General features: G+C 42.0%; 1 protein-coding gene across 4 annotated transcripts in view; it reads left to right on the top strand.

The window, feature by feature from the left end:
* C1H10orf90 (chromosome 1 C10orf90 homolog) overlaps positions 1-22,273 on the top strand; it is a 140,459-nt gene that overhangs the window by 47,563 nt on the left and 70,623 nt on the right. For 3 of the 4 annotated variants that reach the window (XM_072629051.1, XM_072629052.1, XM_072629054.1), the window contains exon 3: positions 11,929-13,075. In XM_072629051.1, the coding sequence (XP_072485152.1) occupies positions 11,929-13,075 (1,147 nt within the window). Of the gene's footprint in view, positions 1-11,537; positions 11,690-11,928; positions 13,076-22,273 lie in introns of all 4 variants that reach the window. The other variant, XM_072629053.1, reaches the window with a different exon arrangement.

The following is a 22,273-nucleotide window of genomic DNA, read 5'->3' as shown; positions in this document are numbered from 1 at the left end:
AAAAAATCCACTACAGATTTCATTTTAGTTGTGGATGCTGAAGGAGAGATGTCTAGTGATTTTAAATAACAATGGAAAGACATGGTAGCATCTGAAAGACTTGAAATCATGCTAATCTACACTTCTGAAGAAAAAATATATAAGCACACTTAATGCCATTAAGATGATCTAATTAAAAAAAAAACTCAAAATTTTATTACATATAGATCCAGCATGCAAATAGACAGGATTGAGGATATCTGTATGAAAATTGAGCATGGTTTCTCAAAACTGTAAGAAAACATCCCCAACATTAAAATAAAATCCAAGCTAAAACTGTTCATAAACCACTGATTTCCTTTTTATTTGATATTTATAGATGGATATTTTCATCCGTCTTTTGCTGTCCAAAGGGAAAGTGAAGTTGAAAGAGTAGAATAAACTTAAAGGATTAAAAGTATGTGAAGGATTCATAACACTAAATATTAGGCATTTCCTTTAAACATTGATTCAGTTTTAACTGAGGGTTAATTGATTAATGTAGATGCTAGATGGACTTTTATTCAATTTATTAAACTCATATAATAAAATGTGAACTTTTCTTAATAAATAATGGATCCCATGATGTCCCAAATGATGGAGAAAGATTACCATTCCAGCCTCTACGTTTTCCTTACTGACATTAGAGCCATCTCAATTGAGATGTCTCAGGGAGACTTTAGTGAATAATAAAACAATGTGAGATCATTCATAATTTATTCCAGGAGAACATGGTCAAGGATACTTGGAATGCCAGGAAGGGAAAGTCAAAGGAGTTTTGAACCTGATTTGGAATCCTGGAACATAGCATAGACTATAAAAAACCATCTGGACTCTTGGCCAGGAATGGAGTGCATGTAACAAGGGCCAATAAAAAACACATTGGCCTGGAGTCTAGAGAATCTGATCAGAAAAGCTTTGAATTGAAAGGGAATCCAGAAAGGAGAAAATTATAAATCTTTCAAGGATCATACCCCAGAGAGTAACAGATAGAACACAGAAAAAAAATACCAGGCGAGTCAGTAATTCACAAAAGGCGATACTCCACAAGACAAGAGCCAACAGTAAAGCTCATGGACTCAGATGTCTAGACACAAATGTACAACATATGGATAATAAGCAGGAAACAGTGGGGCTTCTAAAGGAAGGAGCTGAATTTGACCTCCTAGGTGTCTCTGAGACTTGTGGGACAGGAAGGATGGCTCGAAGGTGACTCAGGACAGGTGTACCTTATTCAAAAGGAATCACGATGATACCTGGGACATTGGAATGGTGTTCTATGTGTGTCCATGTGTGTATACATTTGCATGTCAGTGCCCCTTCAAACATACTGGCTTTCCAGTTCATCTCCTTTCTCAATTCCCATGGCTTTCATCTTCTCATGACCACAGTCATACACAGAGATGGTCATATACTTCATATCATTATGACCCACAAGTGTTCTGCCTTTATCTTTCCAGAATCCTAGGTTCCCTCTAACTCTAAGCTTCTCTCCTTGCCCTAAGCCTAGCCATGTTCAAATCTATTCTCTGTTCTCATCACCCCTGTGCCTCCCTGATTTCCTGGCTCATCATCCCTGGTCTGGCTTCACTCTCCTCACTTTGAGACTTTGATGCTATAATAACTAGTTCAACTTTATGCTGGCCTCGACCCTTGGATCCTCTTTTCTTTTTCAATTTTGACTCATCACTTTCTAAGCCACAGCCTTAGATGACCCCACTGTATGTCTTCTTCATTCCAATCCACAGTCTGTTGAACAGCATGCAAAAAGTCACACAATCAGGCTGACTGCGTCCACCACAAAGGGAACTGCAATTGGATCTTCTCTGCTGCAGGAAAATCCTTTCATTCTTACTTAATTGACTCCCTATCACCAGCCCTGCAGTCTCTGTTTCTCTTCACCATTCCCCGCGCCCCCCTCCCCCACTTCCTCTCAGCAGAACATATGGCCGATGGAGCAGAACAGAGCCCCTCTATTCCCAGAGTGAGCTCCTACTCTAATCCTACCCATCCCTTTCTACTCAAGATCTCCCTTCCTCAACAATACACCTTAAAGACCCCCCAGCATTGGTCTTGTCACTGCGCCAGGCCCACCAAGCCATTCATGCGCTATCTTCCCTAATTAAGAGTGGAAGCTCTTTGAAGGAAGGAACCATCTTCATTTTTTAATTAATTTTAATCTCAGTGCTCAGACCAGTGATTGCCATATATTAAGTACTTAATGAATGCTTTTCATTTCCACACTACACTGGAAAAATGGAGATTATCAAGGATGAACATTCTCTTTTTCCAATGCCACAGATTCTCTTAGCATCATGGTGCATTCTCTTGGCCATTGGTCCCTTCTCTCCCAGGCAGGCAAACACCTCTAATTATGTTCCACCACCTTTCATCTCCACTGGGACCTTATTCTCTTTTCCATTCCCCCTCTCTCTAATCCTCACTTTCTCTTCCTTTTTCCCCATGTAGCTCCATGGAGAGATAAGCCCCTCCAAGCTTAAGTGGGTCCTTGGATAGTGGAGACAGTCTAGGGCAAATGCTCAGAGTCTTTCTGGTCATGCTTGGCAGAGTGGCCACTCCACTCAGTCCAATTCCTGGTTTTGCCATTATTGGTGTGACCCTGAATAAGTCACTTAACCATCCTGAGCCTTGCTCTCTTCACCAAGAAAATGGCAGGGTTGGATTGGATGACTTCTGATACCCTTTCCAGCTCTACATTTCATGTCCTGTGACCCTGCTGCTGCTACACTATAGCAATGAATTGAAAGGAAGGTTTCTACACAATCTTCTTCTGCAGGGTGGAAGAATGCTATTCCTTATTTCACCTGGTTAGTCACTTAGTCAATAAGCATTCATTACACACCTACTGTGTACCAGCCACTGTTCTAAATACTGGGCATACAACAAAAAGGACAAAAAAAGGAAAAGAAAGATAGTCCTTGCTCTCAAGGAACTCATAGTCTAACGAGAAAAACAACAAGCAAACAAATATGAACAAACTACAGAGATACAAGGTCATTAGAAAATGACGAGCAGAGTAGTACTAGAATGAGGAGGGTCTGGGGAAGGCTTCCTGCTAAAGGTAGGCCTTTTAGTTGGGAAGGAAAGAAGCTGGGAGGTAAGTGGTCAGAGTGAAGGAGGGAGAGCTTTCCAGGCCTGGAAGACAGTCAGAGACAATGCCCAGAGATGAGAGATGGAGAGCCTTGTTCCTGGAACGGTCAGGAAGCCAATGTTACTGAATCTAAGTGTACATGTCAGGGAGTAAGGTGTAAGAAGACTGGAAAAGAAGGAGGAGGCAGCTCATAAAGGGCTTTGAATACCAGAGGATTTTGTATTTGATCCTAGAGACAACTGGAGTTTACTGAGTGAGGAGAGTGACCTTCACTTTAGGAAGACTATTTTGACAGCTGAATCGAGGATATATTGGAGTAGAGAGACATGAGACTCCCAAGGCAGACTCCCAAGAAACTATTGCAGTGGCCCAGTTGTGAGGTGATGAGCATCTGCACCAGGGTAGGGGCAGGATCAGAGGAGAGAAAAGGCCATATTGTAGAGGTGCTGCAATGGTGGGATTGACAGGCCTTGGTCATAGCTTGGATATGGTGGATGAGAGGGAGTGAGGAGCCTAGAACTGGGAACCGGAGGGATTGGGAGAAAGGTGGTGCCCTCTACAATAATAGAGAAAGTGGGATGAGTGGGGGAGAGGTTAGGGGATATAAGATAACAAATTCTGTTCTGGACATGTTGAGTTTCAGATGTCTGTTGGATATCCAGTTTGAGATGTCTACTGGACATCAGCAGAGATATTAGGGGAGGATAGGAGTCATCAGCATACAGTTGGTAATTAAATCCATGGGAGAAGATGAGATCACCAAGTGAAATAGTACAGAAGGAGAAGAGCAGAGGGCCCAGGGTAGAATCCTGGGAGACACCTACAGTTAGAAGGCATGATCTGGGTTAGGATCCAGCGAAGAAGACTGAGAAGGAGCAGTCAGAGAGGGAGGGGGAGAGCTAGGAGAGATAGGGAGTGGTGTCCCAAAAATCTAGACAGAAAAGAGTACCAAGGAGAAGAGGGGAATCCACGTGGTCAACCTTCCCTATTATAAACCCATTCTGATGTTGACATTTCAAAGTATATCATAATAAAAACACTATGTCTGATTCACTTGAGAAGTCCATTTCAACCAGGAAAACCAACAATGGTTTAAGAAATGCCTCCTATGTGCCAAGCACTGGGAACACAAAACTATCCCAAAGCAGCCCCTGACCTCCAGGAGCATCTATTTTATTGGGGATACGACATGTAAACAGAGCAGCATTTTATCAAAAGTCTTGAAAGTAATTTAGGATTCTAAGAAGCATGGATGAAGAGCTGCTGGATCCCAAGTCCCCTTACAATGTTATCAAGCCAGGAAATAGAATACTGAGTGGCCAAGAGCTAGATGTTCAGTTTGGAGTACCTGAAGGGATGTAAAGAGAATTGAACCTAGAAGAGTAGTTTGTGAAGGACCCTAGGGGCCAAACTGAGGAATTGGTCTTGCAGCCAGGGGTGATAGGGAGCTGCTGAAGGTACTTGAGCAGAGGAATGACCTGGTCAGATGTGAGCCCTAGGAAGATGACGTTGGCAGACGTCTAGAGATCAGAGTAGGAAGGGGGAGTTGCTGATGTGCAGGAAGAGTTGGACCTTATTTTTTTTAACCTGTTGTCCTGTATCTGTTGATTTCCTGTTTCAATTTATAAAATTGTGTCCTTCCTCTGAAATGCCTGAGGGTATCAGTAGAAAGTTAAAAACATTCAATAAAATACATAAAAGCATAAAAGTTATTACCAGCTGTACAAGATCATGTTTGAAATGCCCAAAAAAGGTCAATATCTTAACAAACATTCTAAAAGAAAGGAAATGGAAAGCAATGGATTTTATGGCAGCTTGGATGGCCTCCAGTCCAGGAGCTGTGGGTACACTAAGAGGCCTGAGCAGGGATGGAACCAGTGCCATCTGACCCTGTCTTCTCTACAAGTAAGAACTTATCTTCTCTTTTTTGACTCATCTTGGGAATTCAGATTCTGTTGACCCAGCAAAGCTTAGTTAAAGCATATTTTAAGGTGCATGAGCCCATGGCCATCCTCTTGGGAGGAGTTACGAGGTGATGACCCTGGGCCAAAGAGTGGTCCACCAACTAAGAAGGCTCCATCCATAGGCTGAGGGCTGGAGCAGTGATGTCCCCGATCTGATGTCCAGCTTGGCTAAGTCCAGAGAGGCTCGCCTCCAGAATGAGCACAAGTGGATGAATTTGGAGACACAGAAATTTTCAAATCTTTATAAATTATTCTTAGAGGGCATCCAGTTTTTCCACTGTATCAGTGGAGCAAGGAACCATGGTCCTTCATGTTGCAGCTACTTTGGTGGATAGAATGCCCCTTGTTCATCCTCCACTGGAACAAGAGGCAGTGTGGTAGAGTGGAGTGACCAGGATTCCTGCTCTGGATCTGAAACCCTGTGACTGTGTGACCCTGGACAAGTCCCTTAACCTCTCAGTGCCCCAGACATCTCTCCAAGATCATGTTACAGATACACTGCTACTCTGAGGCATTTTTTTTATGCCACAAGTTCTCCACACTAATCAAATCATGTCTGGACTGAGAAAATTGAAGTATCTTTCAGTTTGCACTATAGAAATGATTCATTTTGGGAAGAGATCAAATGTATTGGAGATGGAATTTTCATCTACAAAAACCATCCTCATGTAGATTGAGTGGTCCAAAAGTTTGGACTAGTCATTGTCTCCTGCTGCCTCCCCTTCCATCTTTCTCTCTTTCTATCTCTCACTTTCTCTCAGTTTCATTTTCTTCAGGAGAAAGGCAGGGCATACATTTGTCTTTGTACCTTTCAGAGCCTAGCAGTATGCCTGATACATAGAAGGCACCTAATGCTTGTTCACAAGTTGATTAATTTGTTGGGGTTTTCTCCTCTGTAGGAATCCAAGACCAATAAGGTAATGGAAATCAGCACTAAGATCCAGTACATATGATTTATTTTTTATATTTTTACCTATGGTGAGGAATATCTGCTTCACTAGGCTGTCATTTCTGGAAAAGAAGACCCAAACAGAAAACAGCAGGGCCCTTCCCAATGGCTACCATCTTTGGTAGATTGGGTCTTTCCACAGTTTTGAGCCTAAGCAACTGAAAAAAGAATAGCTTTCCATCCATTGCGTCCTGAGTTCATCTGCATTTCCTTCCAAGTACTGTAGGCTTTCCCTTACATTCACCTTACAGAACCACAGATTTGATGCTGGAAGAAACCATAGAGATAATCAAGTATAATTCTCTCATTTTATAGATGAGGAAGCTGAGGCACAGGGAGATTCATCAATTTACTTAGGGCCAAATATTCAATAAGTATGTGAAGCAGAGTTTGAACTCATGGCTTCCAAACTCCAAGTCTTCTTCTCTACATGCTCTGCCATCATCTGGGGAATACACAGTGTTCTGGCATTTTATCTCTTGCCATCTTACATGTTCTATTCCATTTTCCTGTCTTTTCTGGAAATGTTAATTAAATCAACACCACTGCTCCTGGAAAGGAAAAAACACTTCTGCCCCATGGCTCTCCTCACCCTCCCTGTGACTGCCCAGGTCCAAATTTCCCTCCCTGGTCACCACCATGCTGAAATCATCTTCCCTGTTAGAATAGAAGGCCCTTGAGGGCACTGGTGTACTTTGTGTATTTGTATGTCTGGTAAATAGTACAGTTTGTGGGAAGAGCTTAATAAATACCTTTCAGTAAAAAAAAATGGATGGATGGATTCTTGAGGGGAAACTCCATGGATTCAGTGATCATCTCTATGTCAGTGACTCTTAGATCTACTTCCATCTCTGACCTTTCTTCGAACCTCTAGTCTTGCATTTCCTGCTATCTCAGACTGGAAGTCTCATAGTTATGGTACTTCCCATGTCCCAAACTGAAGTTGTTAACTCTCCCTACATCCTGAACTAAAACCCTCCCCTGAATGCTATTGAAGACAGTCATCTTCCCAACTGTTCTGGCTCAAAATCTAGATATTATCCTTGACTCCTCACCCCTGCTATCCAATCAATTCCATAGTCCTGTCAATTCTACATTTATTAACATATCTCAGATATTTTTCTCTGATGCTACTGCAACGTTGGTGCAGGCCCTCTTCACTTCATGCCTAGACCATTGCAAAAGCCTTCTGGACAGTCTCCCTCCCTTGAGTCTCTTCCCTTTCAGGGTATCTTCCACTCAGCTGTCAGTCTCTTCATCTTAAAGAACAGATGAGACCATGTCAGTTGATCTATTCAGTAAACTCCCTTTGGACTCCAAGATCAGATACTTTTAAAGCTCTTCGTAATCTGATGCTCCTCACCTTGCCCATTTTCTTACAACTCACTCCACTCCCTATATTCTGCCTCCAGTGATACTGGACACAAGAGTTTCCATTTCCCAACTCCAGGCATTTTTTCTGGCTGTCACCCATGCCTGGAACATTCACTCCCACATCATCTTTTCCTCCTGACTTCTCTGGTTTCCTTCAAGGTCCAACTAAAATTCCCTATTAGGTTGTGAACTCCTTGAGGGTAGGAATTGTCTTTTCCTTTCTTTGTCTCTACCACACTCAGAATAGTACCTGGCACATAGGAAACACTTGATAAAAGATTTTGACTATGCAGATGATCTTTTGTGGACTTCTTTGGATTTACTGAATTTATTCATTTCTTTTTGATTAGTTTCTTTTGCTGATTCCCTTGTATTTTCTAAGTAAACCATCATGTCATCAGCAAACAGTTTCATCTCCTCTTTGTTCTGTGTCTTCTAGTATGACCTTGTCTCACATCCTCTCAAATCTACTCACGTACATGTCACATTTGAGAAGAGTTCTCATCATATAGTTAGAGCATAGTTTTCTAGGAAACACACCCAAGAGCTCATGGGGTATGGGTAGAGACATACTATACCTTAGACCCATTAATTTCTCCCCAAAGAGGCACAGAAAGAGGTTTGTCTAGCTCTGCTTCTAAGTTAACATCTAAGGCCTATGTACAATAATAATTGGAAGAGAGCTCCCACTGTCTTTTTCCTTTGAAGGATTACATATATACTTCAGATGAAGTCTCATCAATTCCATCTTTCAGGTCTCCATTCAGATCAATATTAATTACCATTTAGGGTAGCAGTACATCTTGACCCCAGTCTCCCTGGTGCTGCTTGCTCCCAGAGGGCAGAAGTAGAAATGGGCTAGGAATTGACAAATTTATAGCACCAAAAGTCATTCATTGTCTAATAGATAATTGGTGAAAGTGCATGAATAGGTTTTCAAATTGTTTCATTTTAAGTGGCCACATTTAAAAATGCCCAAAGTCAATATTAATACTAAAAATGCAAATGAAAACTTCCAGGGACTCACCTTGCACTATGCAGAATGGCCAAGGTGACAAAATATAAGAAAGTCAATGTTGGAAGGGCTCTAGGAAGACAGGCATGTGGTTGTACCATTGGTGAAACTATGAAGTAGCCCACCCATTCTGAACTTCAGTTTGGAATTATGAAAAAAAAGTGACTAAACCTTCCATATACTTTGACCCAGAAGATTCAATTCTGTGCACATCTACTCCAAGGAAGTCAAGACAGAGGCCCAGCATCCTAGAAGAGTTGTAGAAGCCTTCTTTGTGGTAGCAAAGAACTGGAAACAAAGAATGTAATATGGCAGGTCTCAGAGGAAGTCAGGAATGATTTGGGAGCACAATTACTGTTAATTTTTCCTCTTTCATCTTTTCAATGAATTTATCCACCTTTGAATCACAGGTTAAAACCTAGAAAGGATATTAGGGATTATACTTTTATACACGAGGAGAGGAGATGTGGCTTTCTCAGGTCACCCAGGTAGGATCCTGCAGCTAGAGTAGGTACGGTCCTAAGAAGCCTTTCAGTCCAGCTTCATCACTTTAGTTCCAAAGTAGGCTCAAAGACATTTCATAGGTCTGCAGGGTCATACATCTAAGGCTGGATCTAAGAGATCCTCACAACAAGTAGGAGCTATTGTGATCCCAATTTTATAACTGGGGAAACTGAGGCAGACAGAGATTTTTTTTTTTAAATTACTTGCTCAGGGTTACACAGTCAATAAGAGTATGGATTTGAACTCACATAGTCCTGACTCCAGATCCAGTGCTCCATCCATTATGCTCCTTATCTGCCTCAAGGAGGAAAATACACAGATAAATACTAAATATTAACAAAGCAAATACAAAGTAATTAGGAAGCACTGGGAAAAACCATGAAAAGAATATGGCTCTAAAGTCAGAAGACCTGGGTTCAAATCCTGCCTCTTACTATATGACCTTAGGGAAACTGCTTCAGTTCTCTGAACCTTGGTTAACTCATCTGTAAAATGAGGAGGGTACACTTTGTGGTCTCTGATGTTCTAGCTCTAGGAGCCCAAGGCCCTTTGCATACAAGAAGTCTTAGATTCTACTTTGGAAGTCAAATGAAGGGGTTGCACTCGATGCCTCTTCAGTCCCTTCCAGGTATAAACTCACAGTCCACAGCACCTACTTGTTACTCCCTGTAATGTTTCCATCCAATTGAGGGTAATAGTAATTCCCAAAATGTTTTCATAGGATTGTAGACTTAGAAGTGGGAGAGACTCCAGCTACCTCACCAGAACTAAGTGTGGGTGTGGCAGGTAGGGAGAAGAATGATGACTGTGGAGTATTGGAGGCAGGTGGGTGGCCCGCTGGATATGGCCCTGGGCCTGGACTCAGGAGTTTTGTTGTTGTCCAGTAACTTTTCAGTTGTGCCCAACTCTTCACAATGCCATTTGGGGTTTTCTTGGCAGAGATATTGGAGTGGTTTGTCATTTCCTTCTCCTGCTTATTTTACAGATGAGGAAACTGAGGCAAATAGGGTGAAGTGACTTGTTTAAAGTCACATAGTAAGTGTCTGAAGGCAGATTTGAACTTAGGAAGGTGAGTCTTCCTGACTCCAGGCCCAACATTCTATCCATTGCAGGGAGATATGAAGTTCAAATCCAGCCTCATACACTTTCCAGCTATATGATTCTGGGGAAGTCACCTCATTTCTGCCTGCTTCAGTTTCCTCAACTGTGTATTATAATAATATCTATTTCCCAGAGGTGGTTGTGAGGATCAAATGAGAAAATGTATGTACAGTGCTTTGTACATCTTAAAATGCTCTATAAATGTTAGTCATTATGATTACTCAATGAGCTATACTGGGTTTCTAGTCAGGGAGCCTGAGATTGATTCCCATACCTTACACTTGCTAGTTGTGTAGCTTTGGACAAGCCAGCTGACTTCCCTGAGGGAGTTGGCCTAGGAGGTCCCTTCTGGCTCCTGATGGATGCCCCCACTTCATATGGAGTAGCTTGTACCAACAATTAAGAATCAAGAAAGACCCTGTCTAGGAGATAGTACTTCATTCAGCTAAGGATGTCTGAAGGCTTCAGTAAGTGGCAGGGCAGGGATTTGAATGCTGGCCCTCTCACTGGCAGCTCACCCCTCTTTCCTCTTCCCCTTGGCTTTTCGAACAACATCACCATAAGTATGTAAGCTCACTTCATAATCCTCCTCCTCCAAAAAGTGCCGACTGTGATATGCCCTTCTGCCTGTCTGGTTTTTGCCGGTTCTGCATGCCATCCACCAGTCATCCCTTCTAGCTTCCTGAGGCAAGCATCTCTGCACTTAGTGGGTGGTCAATAAATTCAGCTCCATAATTTGGATGGTGGATAGTTACATACAGAGCTTTATAAGAAAATAGTGTAATGAATGTGAAAACAGGGCTGTGTGTAGTGGGCATGCCAGAAATGGAGGTGGCAGGGTTGGCTTCTCACATACCCCTCTCCATTGTTTTCTAGGTAAACAGAATAAACAAGTTCAAATAAGGAGGCTAGGGGGCTGCCTCCTCTTAGTTGGCCTGCCTAGGCCAGGCTAGGGATTCAACAGAACAATCCCAGGGCTTCCTCTAAGCCATACCAGCACACTGAGCCCCAGAAGATACCATCCATTGATTAAAAGTATAATACAGCCCATCATCTGTATATCATTAAAATAGACAGACCCAAAATCTCTCCTTCTGCAACCACTCATTTTGCTGGAGCACACTGTATTTGTCTTGTCAGAGCAAACCATTCATCATCTAACCTGATAGATAATATAATTGTTTGGGTCAGAAAAAATTAGGCTCAGCTATCGTCAATCACTCCTGCTCATTGGTTGCCTTGAGTTTCTACAGAAGCTAGAGATTCTGGAGATGCTAAGCAATGGAAATCTGGCTAGGGAATGAGACTGGAAACCCAGGATGCAACATTATGTCCATGTTTCCCTGGACCTTTGGAGGAAGGGGTAGGCATGGGGGTGAAGGGAACTCTTTATCACCAGAGCAGACCTGTCTGGGCAGAAGTGCTGAGCTGACTTCCACACACCAACTTAACACAGAATCATGATCTACTCACTTCAGTCACTTCTCCCTTTGCATCCAGGTAGAAACATTTTAATACTGCAGGATATCAACACTGGTATGTCTACAGGCTGAGGTGCTGGAGGTTGGAGTTTGACAATCAATGCTGACACAGACTTCATTAAACAAACCCAAGACCATCTGCCCAGCTGAGAAAGTCAGTTAATCTGTCAGGTTCGTGGTTAGGGAATGGGTACTGAATTTCTCCCCCAAAAAACTCTTTCCAACATTTAGGAGAGAGGATTCCAGGCCCTTGTTATTTCTGGGGCAGAAAAAAGACAGGAGAGGTGTTTCATGGAGGTTAATGTTGGAATGATGCTCTTGGGCATCATCCTAGCTTAGGAAAGGAGTATTCAGGGCACATATTCCAGGGAAGGGTTCAAATAATAATCTGGATCTCTCTTCATTTGCAGGAGACTCTGGCATCCCAGAAAACAAAGATGATTTCATCCCTCCTCATTTCCCAGTTGATTGATGAACGTAGATTGCAGAAGAATGCCCTAGCCTTGCCAGGGCAGCGCATGATCGTTCAGCCTGAAATTCATCCTATGAACCAGTCTGTGGCTGGTCACAGTCCAACTAACATTGACCAAGCTTTCTCCCTGCTTCCTGGCAGAATGGGAATCAAAACATCCTCCAAGGAGGCTGGATCTGGAACCAAACTGCCTCCCCAAGGGGGAAATCAGGATCCTAACCCAAGAAAAGGGTTTTCCTCCATCACCATCACAGCCAGGCGAGTTGCTCCTCCGGTCAACACCCTGATGTGGGGCACTACTGTTGACCCCCTGTGCTCCAAGTGTGAGACTGAGGCAAGATTCATGGACAAAACAGCTTTGGCCAGTGCTCAGGAAGCAGAACCTCCCCAAAATCTCTTAAATAGTCATGAGGGCTCCATGAATGGGTTGGCAACTCCATTCAAGGCTTCTGAATCTCACAGGCAGTTATGTGAAGGTCATCCATGCTGGATTTTGAACCCTGAAAATAAGGAGAATGTGATGGTCCCTCCAGCCATCCCAAGTCATGGAGAGAAAGCTCCTCTTTTGTTTAGCTCCTGTGTTCACCTGCAAGTGTCTCAGCCATGTGCAAACACTGTCCATTACTTAGACAGATCTCTTAACATACCTCTTGACCCATCTCCCATCACAGGCTCCAAAATGCACAGATCCGTTCTGTCCCTCAACCTGAACTGTAATTCTCATGGATTAACACCAGATGGAGTAGATCGCATGGCTAATACAGAGGAAGAAAAGATGGGAGACAATCCACCAAGCCAGAAGCATGCAGAACAAAATGAGAATAGGTCCCCAATGGCTTGGGACACAGACCTCAAAGATAACTGTCTAAAGGAAAATGCACCTTGGCACAGAATCTCTTCAGGGAATTACCCATGTCCTTGGAGCAGCACACCTCCCCTGGGAAACCTAGAAGTTTCAGATACTGGGAAAGGAACAAATCACTTAACAGTGGGGAAGATGAAAGGAGACAGTATGGCCTTGTACCACACCATTAGCCACTCCAATAAGCTGTCCATTCACATCCCAGGCTGGAGCTATGCAGCAGGTAAGTGGTGGGCACATTGGTTCCCCTTTGGTCCAATCCAAGTACATGCTCATTCCGGCCAACCATTGCACCATGGGTGGCTCTATAGAATACACTTTTTTTCAGAGTCCAATGACTCTTTAAACAGCTAAGTTCTTATTTTATAGTCAAAAAACGATACCAGCATTGGAGGTTAAAGCCTAGTGCTCTCCCATGGTTTTTACATCAAAAAATAATTCTTGAATGTCAACAGTATGGCCAAAACAATAGACCTAAACAAAGTGTTGGGAGCTGGGTTGATACCAAATTGAACATGTGTATGAGAAAGGTAATGTTCAGTCTACCATCTGGCTGCCTGGTGCTAGGGAGACAACACATCTGGCTTTGTGGAAGAAGAATCTGAATGGGGGACATTCTTCCATTAGCCATATAATCATGGAGGCCAGATGTAGAAGCTGGGGCACAGAAACACCAGCCATGATTGATGATTTTTTAAAAAAAGAAATCATTGATTTCAACTTTTCTTTCTCTTGACTTTTTCCTGCATCATGTCATGGAGTGGGGGAAAGCCCTGGATTCCCAAAAATGATGCCAGCAGATGGCAAGCTCTGTCAGAAATTAGCAATGTGGAAAAGTTTAGTGTTTGGATTTGGCAAAGGAGTGGGCATCTGTTATCCAAGAATCAGACTGATTATATTCAAGGAGCTCATCACACAGAGGTTGGCCACCTGGTGATGAGTTGAAGAGAAATGCGGTATAGTGGATGAGACCCTGGGCTTCCCAGGAAGACCTGGGTTCACTTCCTGCATCAGACACTCACTAGCTGTGTTACACTAAACCACACAATGCCTCATCTATAAAATGAGGAAGATGGACTTGGCTCCTAAGATGCCTTCTCATTCTAAGTCTGTGACCCTATGAATTTTTTTCAGCCGCTGGAGAATATTCTGCTCAGGCAGAGAAGGGTTGGATGTGTCTTGAAGGAAGGGGGACAGATTCTTGGATAATGGATAGAAAAGTCCTTTGCAAATCTTAAAGCATCATGGAAACAGAAGTGATTAGCATTAGTGCTGCTGCAATAATAACGTCTAAATAATGAGCATGATTCTTTTTTGGCTCAGGAGGGGAAGAGGTATACATGCACCAATGGGGGACCAGAGAACTGAGAAGCCATTTGCGGCTTTCCTTCCCTATTCTCTTGTTAGCGGGGTTCTGGCTGGACTTGGCTTTGGGTATCAGCTGGAGCTCCTCTTTCTGAAGCTAGGTCATTCTGGTTCTGCCCAAGGAGCATGACCTGCCTGAGCTGTGTCCATGGCCTTGAAGGGTTAGAACAGAGACTTATCTGCCTTGCTTCCCATCTGTAAACTCTTGTTTTGAAGCTTTGAATTTGGAGGACCTCAAAACAAGTTACTTTCCTTGTGCTTGGGAATATTATGTAAAGATAACGGTAGTAAAAATTTAAAAGCTGCATATGTGTAATAATTTTACTGTACAACTTTTCTCCATTAAAAGCTTTATTAAGTAATAAAACTGATTGTAAAACACTTTGAACTGATAATATGCCCTAGAAATGTTTGAAAACATAATTAAGTTTGACAAGGGTATGTGTGGTGAATGCTTGGAGACATTTTATGAAGATGCAGACAATTTTTTCCCGTGGCATCCAATGCAAGGTATAAGAATTCTATAGACCTATTGACAAGAGAGGAAATGGGGTTAGCTGTCAGTTTGCCAGTGGTGAATCCACCTCTTCCTTATTTTTCAAGAAATGAGACAAGCCAAGTATGTTACCTTGGTTATTATTGGAGCAAAATTCCAAAAATAAATCTGATTCTTTTTTATTGCTTATTTAAGCTTGACCCAATTAATTCTGAAAAACCAAGTTTTATGACAGTGATTCATAAACGTTTGCATTTGTCATACTTTATGTTGAAGAATCTTGAGAAATGAACACAACCCAACTTCAAATGCCCTTGGCAAAGGACAGGCACATCAATAAACATGCAGATTCAGTCTTACGCTGTTTTCTTCTTTTTTAAAGAAAATAATTTCCTAGTCAGTTTGCTTAGGTTAACTTTTTCTAACTTTTTTTATTAGAAACTTAACCTTAGGCATCTATATAAACTACTATGCTTATTAGCTGTTCACATTTTCATTAATTTATTACCATGTAAGCAGGGAGGGGGGCATACTTGAAATTTCATTGGTGAGGTGACTGCTGTCAAATCCTTCCTTTGTTATTTACCAGCTACATGACCCTGACTAAGTACCTTAACCTCCACTGGCATCAGTTGGCTCATTTCTAAGACAAAATTGAAATAGTTCTCTCCAAAGTTACCAACAACCTCTGAATTTCCAAATCTTCAGGTCTATTCCCCATCCTCATCCTTTTTGACCTCTCCACAGCTGTTGAAATTGTTGATCACACTTTCATCCTAAATACTCTCCTCTCTGGGCTTTAGTGATAATAGTCCCTGCTGGTTCTCATCATATGAGTGACTATTCCTCCATCTCCTTTGATGACTTATCTGCCATACCATGCCCCCTAACTGGATGTGCCCCAAGATTCTGTCCTGAGTCTTCCTCCCATTTCCCTCTACACACTCTTCTCAATGCCTTCATCATGTCCTATAGGTTTAACTATTATTAACATATTCGCCATGGTGCAAAAAAAAAAAAAAAAGCAGGAAAAATAAAGTGGGAAAAAAAAGCTTCCTTCTGCATGCAGAGTTCATCAATTCTCTCTCTGGAGACAGATAGCATTTTTCATCATGGGACCTTTGGAATTGTCTTGGATCATTGTATTGATCAGAGTAGCCAAGTGTTTCACAGTGGATCATTAAAATATTGCTGTTACTGTGTACACTGTTTTCTTCGTTCTGTCCACTTTACTTTGCATCAGTTCATAGAAGTCTTCCCAGGTTTTTCTGAAACCATCCCACAAGGCAGCTATTCTGTAATTTATGGTATTATTGAGCTGATTACTGAGAAGTTTAGTGACTTGCCCATGATCACACAACCAGGGTGGTTTAGAGATGGTGCTTTGAACCCATATCCTCCCTATTATGTGGTTTCATTTATGATAATAATAGCTAGCATTTACATAGTGTGTTCAGGTTTGCAAAACACTTTCTAAATATTGTCCCATTTTATTGCCACAACAACCCTAGGAGGTGGGTGCTATTATTATCCCCATTTTACATGTGAGAAAACTGAGGCAGATAAAAATTAAGTGGTTTGCCAAAGATCACACAGTTAAGAAGTATACAAAGTCAGATTTGAACTCATCTTCCTGACTCTGGGTCCATTGGTCCCAAATGCCTTAGTTTATAATGTTTATAATAATCTTTGGTCTATTCCCTTTTATGGGCTTGGAAACATATTAATTTTAGTATTACTTATTGTCCTTTTCCTTCAAAGCTTTGTTTCCCTATGTTCCCTTCCTTACCATGGTAGCTGAGTTTCCTTTTAATGTTTCAGATTCCCCCACCCACTCCCACCCTCTATGGAGAGAAACATGGGATTATACCTTAGGGAATATTTTAATTATCTTGGTGATTTATTCAGAAGTTGGATTACACACACCTTTTTCTCACTTTTGGTGAGTTTCATTTGCATTTTGCTGGTAGACTAAGAATTTTAGAGTAGATTTCATTAAAATTGCTCATTACAAAAGAAGGAACATTTGTGTAAATGGAAAAGAGATCTCTGCCAAACCTTTGCATGTTTTTGTATATATGAACTAATGGAGGAAAGTGGTTCCCTATTTCACCATGGAAGCTGTTCTCACTCCAGAGGGAAAATGAAATTCCTTTATATTGTACCTGTGAATCTCACCAAGAGACTATGAGTAGAGTGCTAATCTTGCAGTCCTGAAGACTGACTCCTTCCCAGTTCTAAAGCTAGGATCCTATGATTGCAGAGTCACTGCCTTCCTGCTTTATGTAGGATACTGGAGTACTTCTCTTGGTTTTGCCATTGGCTAGCCATGAGACCCTGGCTGTTCCTGAGTCTCAGTATGAGGTCAAAGTTGGGGCAGGAAGAGATGACCACCAAAGTCCTTCCCAACTCTGGAATTTTATCTTTAGGTAGACAGACATAGATGTCAATGATTCAGCTATATTGATATTCACAAGCTTACTAAATTCATCAATAACCCTAAACAGTATCAGTTTTTAAAAATAAATTTTATTAATTTAATTATTTAATAAATTTAATAAATTTTTATTGATATCTTTTGGAATTCTTTTAATCATCAAAAAATTCCCTAATATACCTCACTTTTCCTCTTTTAGAGAGCCATCCCATATAACAAGTAATATTAAAAATAATATTTTGATCAATACATCCAAAAAGTCTAAAGATATGTGCAATGTATCACACTTGTGGCCCTACAAAGGGGTGGGGTGGGCTGGGGGTGTCATCTCATCTCTTTTTTGGAGCCAGGTTTGTTCTTCACAATTTTGTAATCTTTCAAGAATCATCTTGGTTGTTTTGTAGTAATTCTTTCCATTTACATATTGTTTTCTTGGTTCTGTTTATCCCACTGTGAATCAATTCATGGAAATCTTTCTATATGTTTTATCATATTTGTTAATTTTTTATAATGTAATAATCTTCCATCACACCCATGTATCATAATTTCTTTAGCCATGTCTCAAGTGATGGGCATCTATTTTATTTCTAATTTTTTGCTGTCACAAAAAAGTGCTGCTTTAGGTATTTTGGTATATGTGGAGACTTTCTTCTTATCAATGACCTTTTTGGGGAATAAGCCTTATAGTAAAATCCAAGGGGATGGGCATTTAATTACTTTATTTGCACAATTCCAAATTGTTCTCTGAAATGGTTATACTGATTCACAATTTCCTAAAAAATACACTAGTGTGCCTATCGTCCCATTATCTCACCAACATTGACTTCCTGTCTTTGTTATTTTTTGCCAATTTGTAGCATGTGAAATGAAACCCCAGAGTTTCAACAGGCATTTATTAGATACCTATTAAGTGCTGGGGTTACAAAGATGACAAAGAAAACTGCCCTTACCCTCAAGGAGCTTAGATTTATTTTACTGGGGAAATATGAGATACCTTGATGGAAAACTTTGTACCACATATGTACAAAGTGATATATAGCAGTTTTAAGGGGAAAGAGCATTTCTGCTGGGGAGGTGAGGAAAGACCACATGTAGGTGGTAGCACCTGAGCTAAACTTTGGAGGAGGGTTCTTGTCAGTAGAGACTAGTACAGAAGGCATTTTAGGTGTGGGGGATGACCTCTATTTATCTGTCTGCGATCCTGGGGGCCAGAGTATTGGCCTGCTCAAGTCTGTTTTCTGCTTGGGTTACTCCACCGTGTCCAGGGCACCCAGGGAAACTGTGAACCAGACATGCCTCCGATGACCTAACAAAGCCCAGGGCTTATGTGTTCAGGTGCTTTGGACTCCCTTTAAACTTCTCTCTTTAGTCTCCTTTTCATATTTTCCACCTGAAACACTTTTTCACCAGGGAACTGTGTATTGCTATGTAAGATTCCTAAGAATAAGGTAGGTGGTAGGAAAAAAGAGGAAAATTACTTAATTCATACCTGATGGAAATGATTTTTAAACCCTTTGATTTGGGCTCCCTTTCTTCTGTGTAGACCAGAGACCTGATCGATAGCTTGTGTTTGTAATATCTGACATCCTCCAGGTGACAAAATACAATTGAGCTGAAAGCAAACAGGATGAAATACATTGTAGGAAAATATACTTCGAAGTTTTAAAATTTTTACTTATGTACTTTTAAATAAGTTTCATAATTTTCTGTGCCTCTTTTAGCCTTTTCTAAATAGTCCTAACGCAGTTTCTAGGATCTTTTATAAAACCCCCCAAAATTCCCCAATGTATAAACAAATGGGAATTTCCATTTCTTCAGGAACAGTGACTTCTCTCTGCCCAAATTACCAACAACTTATCAGTATTTTGGGTGTTCTAACTCCCACTAAGGGTGGCTGGTTCACTTCCTCATGTCAGCCAAATGAAACAAGACATGGCTAAAGTGAAGGAAATGGGCACAAGTGGGCACAGTCTTAGTTCTAAATATTAGAAAACTGAGATCTTTCCATCAAGGGTGATTGGGGATTGAAGGGTGACTTTCACTCTAGGTGACTGGCAGTCCTTCATAAAAGATAGAACATGGGCTACAGGTGAAGGGAACCCTCAATTTCTGTGTAACTTTGTCCCACACAGTCATTTGGAAGAAAGGAAAAGGCAGTGGTAGAGAGACCTTTCGGGGAAAGTTGGCTTGATGGAAGATAGCTCATGAAACTTCTTCCTCTCCTCTTGGTAGTGAGGTGGTGCCTGCGGGTGTGAAATGCTGTCTGTGCCATCAAAGTCCACGACTGTGCCAAGTATTTAACTGCCTTTAATTTGTTATGAGAGAGTTCTGTAGAGGAATGACTATGGTGTGGAAAATCTCCAAATGCTTTGATAAAACATTAAAGGCATTGGAGAATTACCGAGAATGGACAGGCTTTGGAGAGGAGGTGTGGGCAGAACACCTTACTGTTTTCACACAATCTCAGAGTTGGAAGAGATCTCAGAGGCCATTGCCCTAGCCCAGGCACTCATCACCCCTCTCCTCTTGCAATATCATCTTAATTGGTTTTGCTGAACCCAGTCTCCCCCTTCTTTAATCTGTCCTTTACCGTGCTGCTAAAATGGTATTCCCAAAGCATGGGTCTGTCTGTGTCAGCATGGGCACTGCACATACACACACACACACACACACACACACACACACACACATCCCTCCAATGGCTTCCCATTGTCTCTAGAGTTAACTAGCCCCCTGTCAGTGCCCTGCTTGGCATTTAAAGCCCCCCTGAATCTGGCTTCAGCCTACATTTGCACCTGTCCACATCTTTTTACTCACACTTTTGGTTCAGTCACTTTAACCTTCTGGCTGTCTCACACAATATTCTATCTACCATCTCTGTGCCTTTGTACAGGCTAGCCTCCAGGACTTCCAGGTGTTCCCCCTTCACCTTGGCCCCTAGTTTCCTCAGCTCAAAAACTACATCCTATGGGAACATTTCCCTAATCTCCCCCCACCCCACTCCCAGCTACTGGTGCCTCCCCATCAAAACAACCTTGTGTGTTCTTTGCATAAGCTTCAATTTGTATGTATTATTTTCTCCAGTGGACTGCATATTCTTTGAAGGAAAGAGCTATTCTATCCTTATCTCTGTGTCCTCCAGTGCCTAGCACAATGCTGGGCACTGAGTAGGCATTTAAATTGCTGCGTAAGTGCAAAACACTGCATTTGGGGATGGCACCGATTTGTTAGGAATTTTGCCTTTCCACCAACCTTGGATGGACCTCTTTCCCATTTGTACCCACAGCTCCAAGTTCTGCCCTCTGGGGCCAAAGAAAACGGTTCCCCATGATCCTCGCCACTGCCTTGTGAGTCCCACACACTGCAGGTTATTAACGTTCCTGTCCACCAGTTTCAGAGGGACCAACAGTGGTCATACAGCCAGTGCCTCCTTCTACTCCACCACTTTTCCTTCACTATGGAATCTTGGGTTTGTGTCTTATCCCCTGCTAGACTGTGAGCTCCAGCTTAGGGGGACCTTTGGATCCAACCCCTAGCACCATTCTCAGACACAATCTAACCTTAGAGGCCATTTGTAGTTGTTAGGAAAGGACCTCAGAAATGGTCTCATCTAACCCCTTATCTAATTCCTTTTAGGGATGAGAAATCTGAAGCCCCAAATGATTAGAGCAGCTAGCAGGCAGCCTCACCAATACTGTAGCAATATGACTGCTTGCCCACAATCCCCTCTAGCACAGGCTGTTTGCGTTTTTAGCATTTTCACCAGTTTTCTGGTTATGACATGGAACTCCAGTGATGTGATTTGCATTCTCTCATTGTTGGTGATTGGGGGCATTTTTTTTCATGGAGGTTAATCATTCACATTTCTTCTTCTAAGAGCTATCTCTTCACATCTTTTGACGTAGTCTTTCTTGGGGAATGGCCCTTGGTCTGAGAGGTTCGTATCACTTCCCTCTGCATGAGCTCTTGGTAGGTTGATTTTTATCAGACTCAAGATCTCTGATTGTTTCATAGCAGAACTAATTTATGCAAAGGGAAACGTCTGCCTTTCCTCGTGAGCCTCTTGATGAGGTCAGTGCTGAAGGTTTCGGTCTGTGATCTGTGGGGAAAGGAATGAAAAAGGATGTGGAACATGTGGCGGGCTTTTCATTAGAACATGATCCTCAGAGCCTGCCCCTCGACTGAAGACTCTGTAACCGAGCTAAAGTTGTTCTTGAGTAGAGAAGTCTGAATCTAAGGGGCGTGCGAGTGTGTGTGTGCATCGTTTGTGTTTCTGCGTGCGTGTGTGTGTGTCTGTGCGCACATTGGAGAGGGGGCAGTCTGCGTGCTCAGTATAGAGCAGATGCTTTCTTTTGAAGGATGCACCTGCTTCACAAGCAATGCACCTAACTTGACACTTGGCAATGACCAGCTGGTACTACTTTGTTCTGAACATGCCAGCCAGATGTCCAACAACATGAGGACAGGAATTGTTTTTTATGTGTCTTTAACTGGCAGACATATAGCTCTAAATTGGCCCTGGACTCTTAAGTACCATGTGTCACTATATATCATAGTGATGTAGGTGGTGCAGTGGGCACAGAGACAGGTCTGGAGTCAGAGAATACTCATCTTCCTGAGTTCAAATCCAGCCTCAGACACTGACTAGCTGGGTGACCCTAGGCAAGTCATTTCACCCTGTTTGCCTTGGTTTCCTCATCTATAAAATGATCCACAGAAGGAAATGACAAATCATTCCAGTATTTCTGCCAAAAAAAACCCCAAATAAGATCACAAAAAATTGAGCATGACTGAAATGACTGAACAACAAAATGATAGATTATTCAGGATTGTTGTTTCCCCATTCTAAACCAAGTGACTACACTTAAGAAACCTGAAAACCAAATATTTACCATTCCTACCTGCTTTTTCACAGGAACAATTTTCCCAGCAGCTGCAGAGATTCACCTGGCTAAGGACCCTACACAGTTTTATTTATCTACTCCAAAACCCATCCTTAGCAGCTGGTTATAGTTAATGACCCCAGGAGATGATGCTGTCACTTGAGCATGGCTCATAAAACTGGCCTGCACCAACCATTGGGAAAATTGCCTTAAATCGAAAGCAGTGAGGACATGCCTTCT

Source organism: Notamacropus eugenii, chromosome 1, assembly GCF_028372415.1.
Source record: "Notamacropus eugenii isolate mMacEug1 chromosome 1, mMacEug1.pri_v2, whole genome shotgun sequence".
NCBI classification, from domain to species: domain Eukaryota; kingdom Metazoa; phylum Chordata; class Mammalia; order Diprotodontia; family Macropodidae; genus Notamacropus; species Notamacropus eugenii.
Note: the sequence above shows the minus strand (reverse complement) of the source record. Positions and strands in the feature narration are given on the sequence as shown.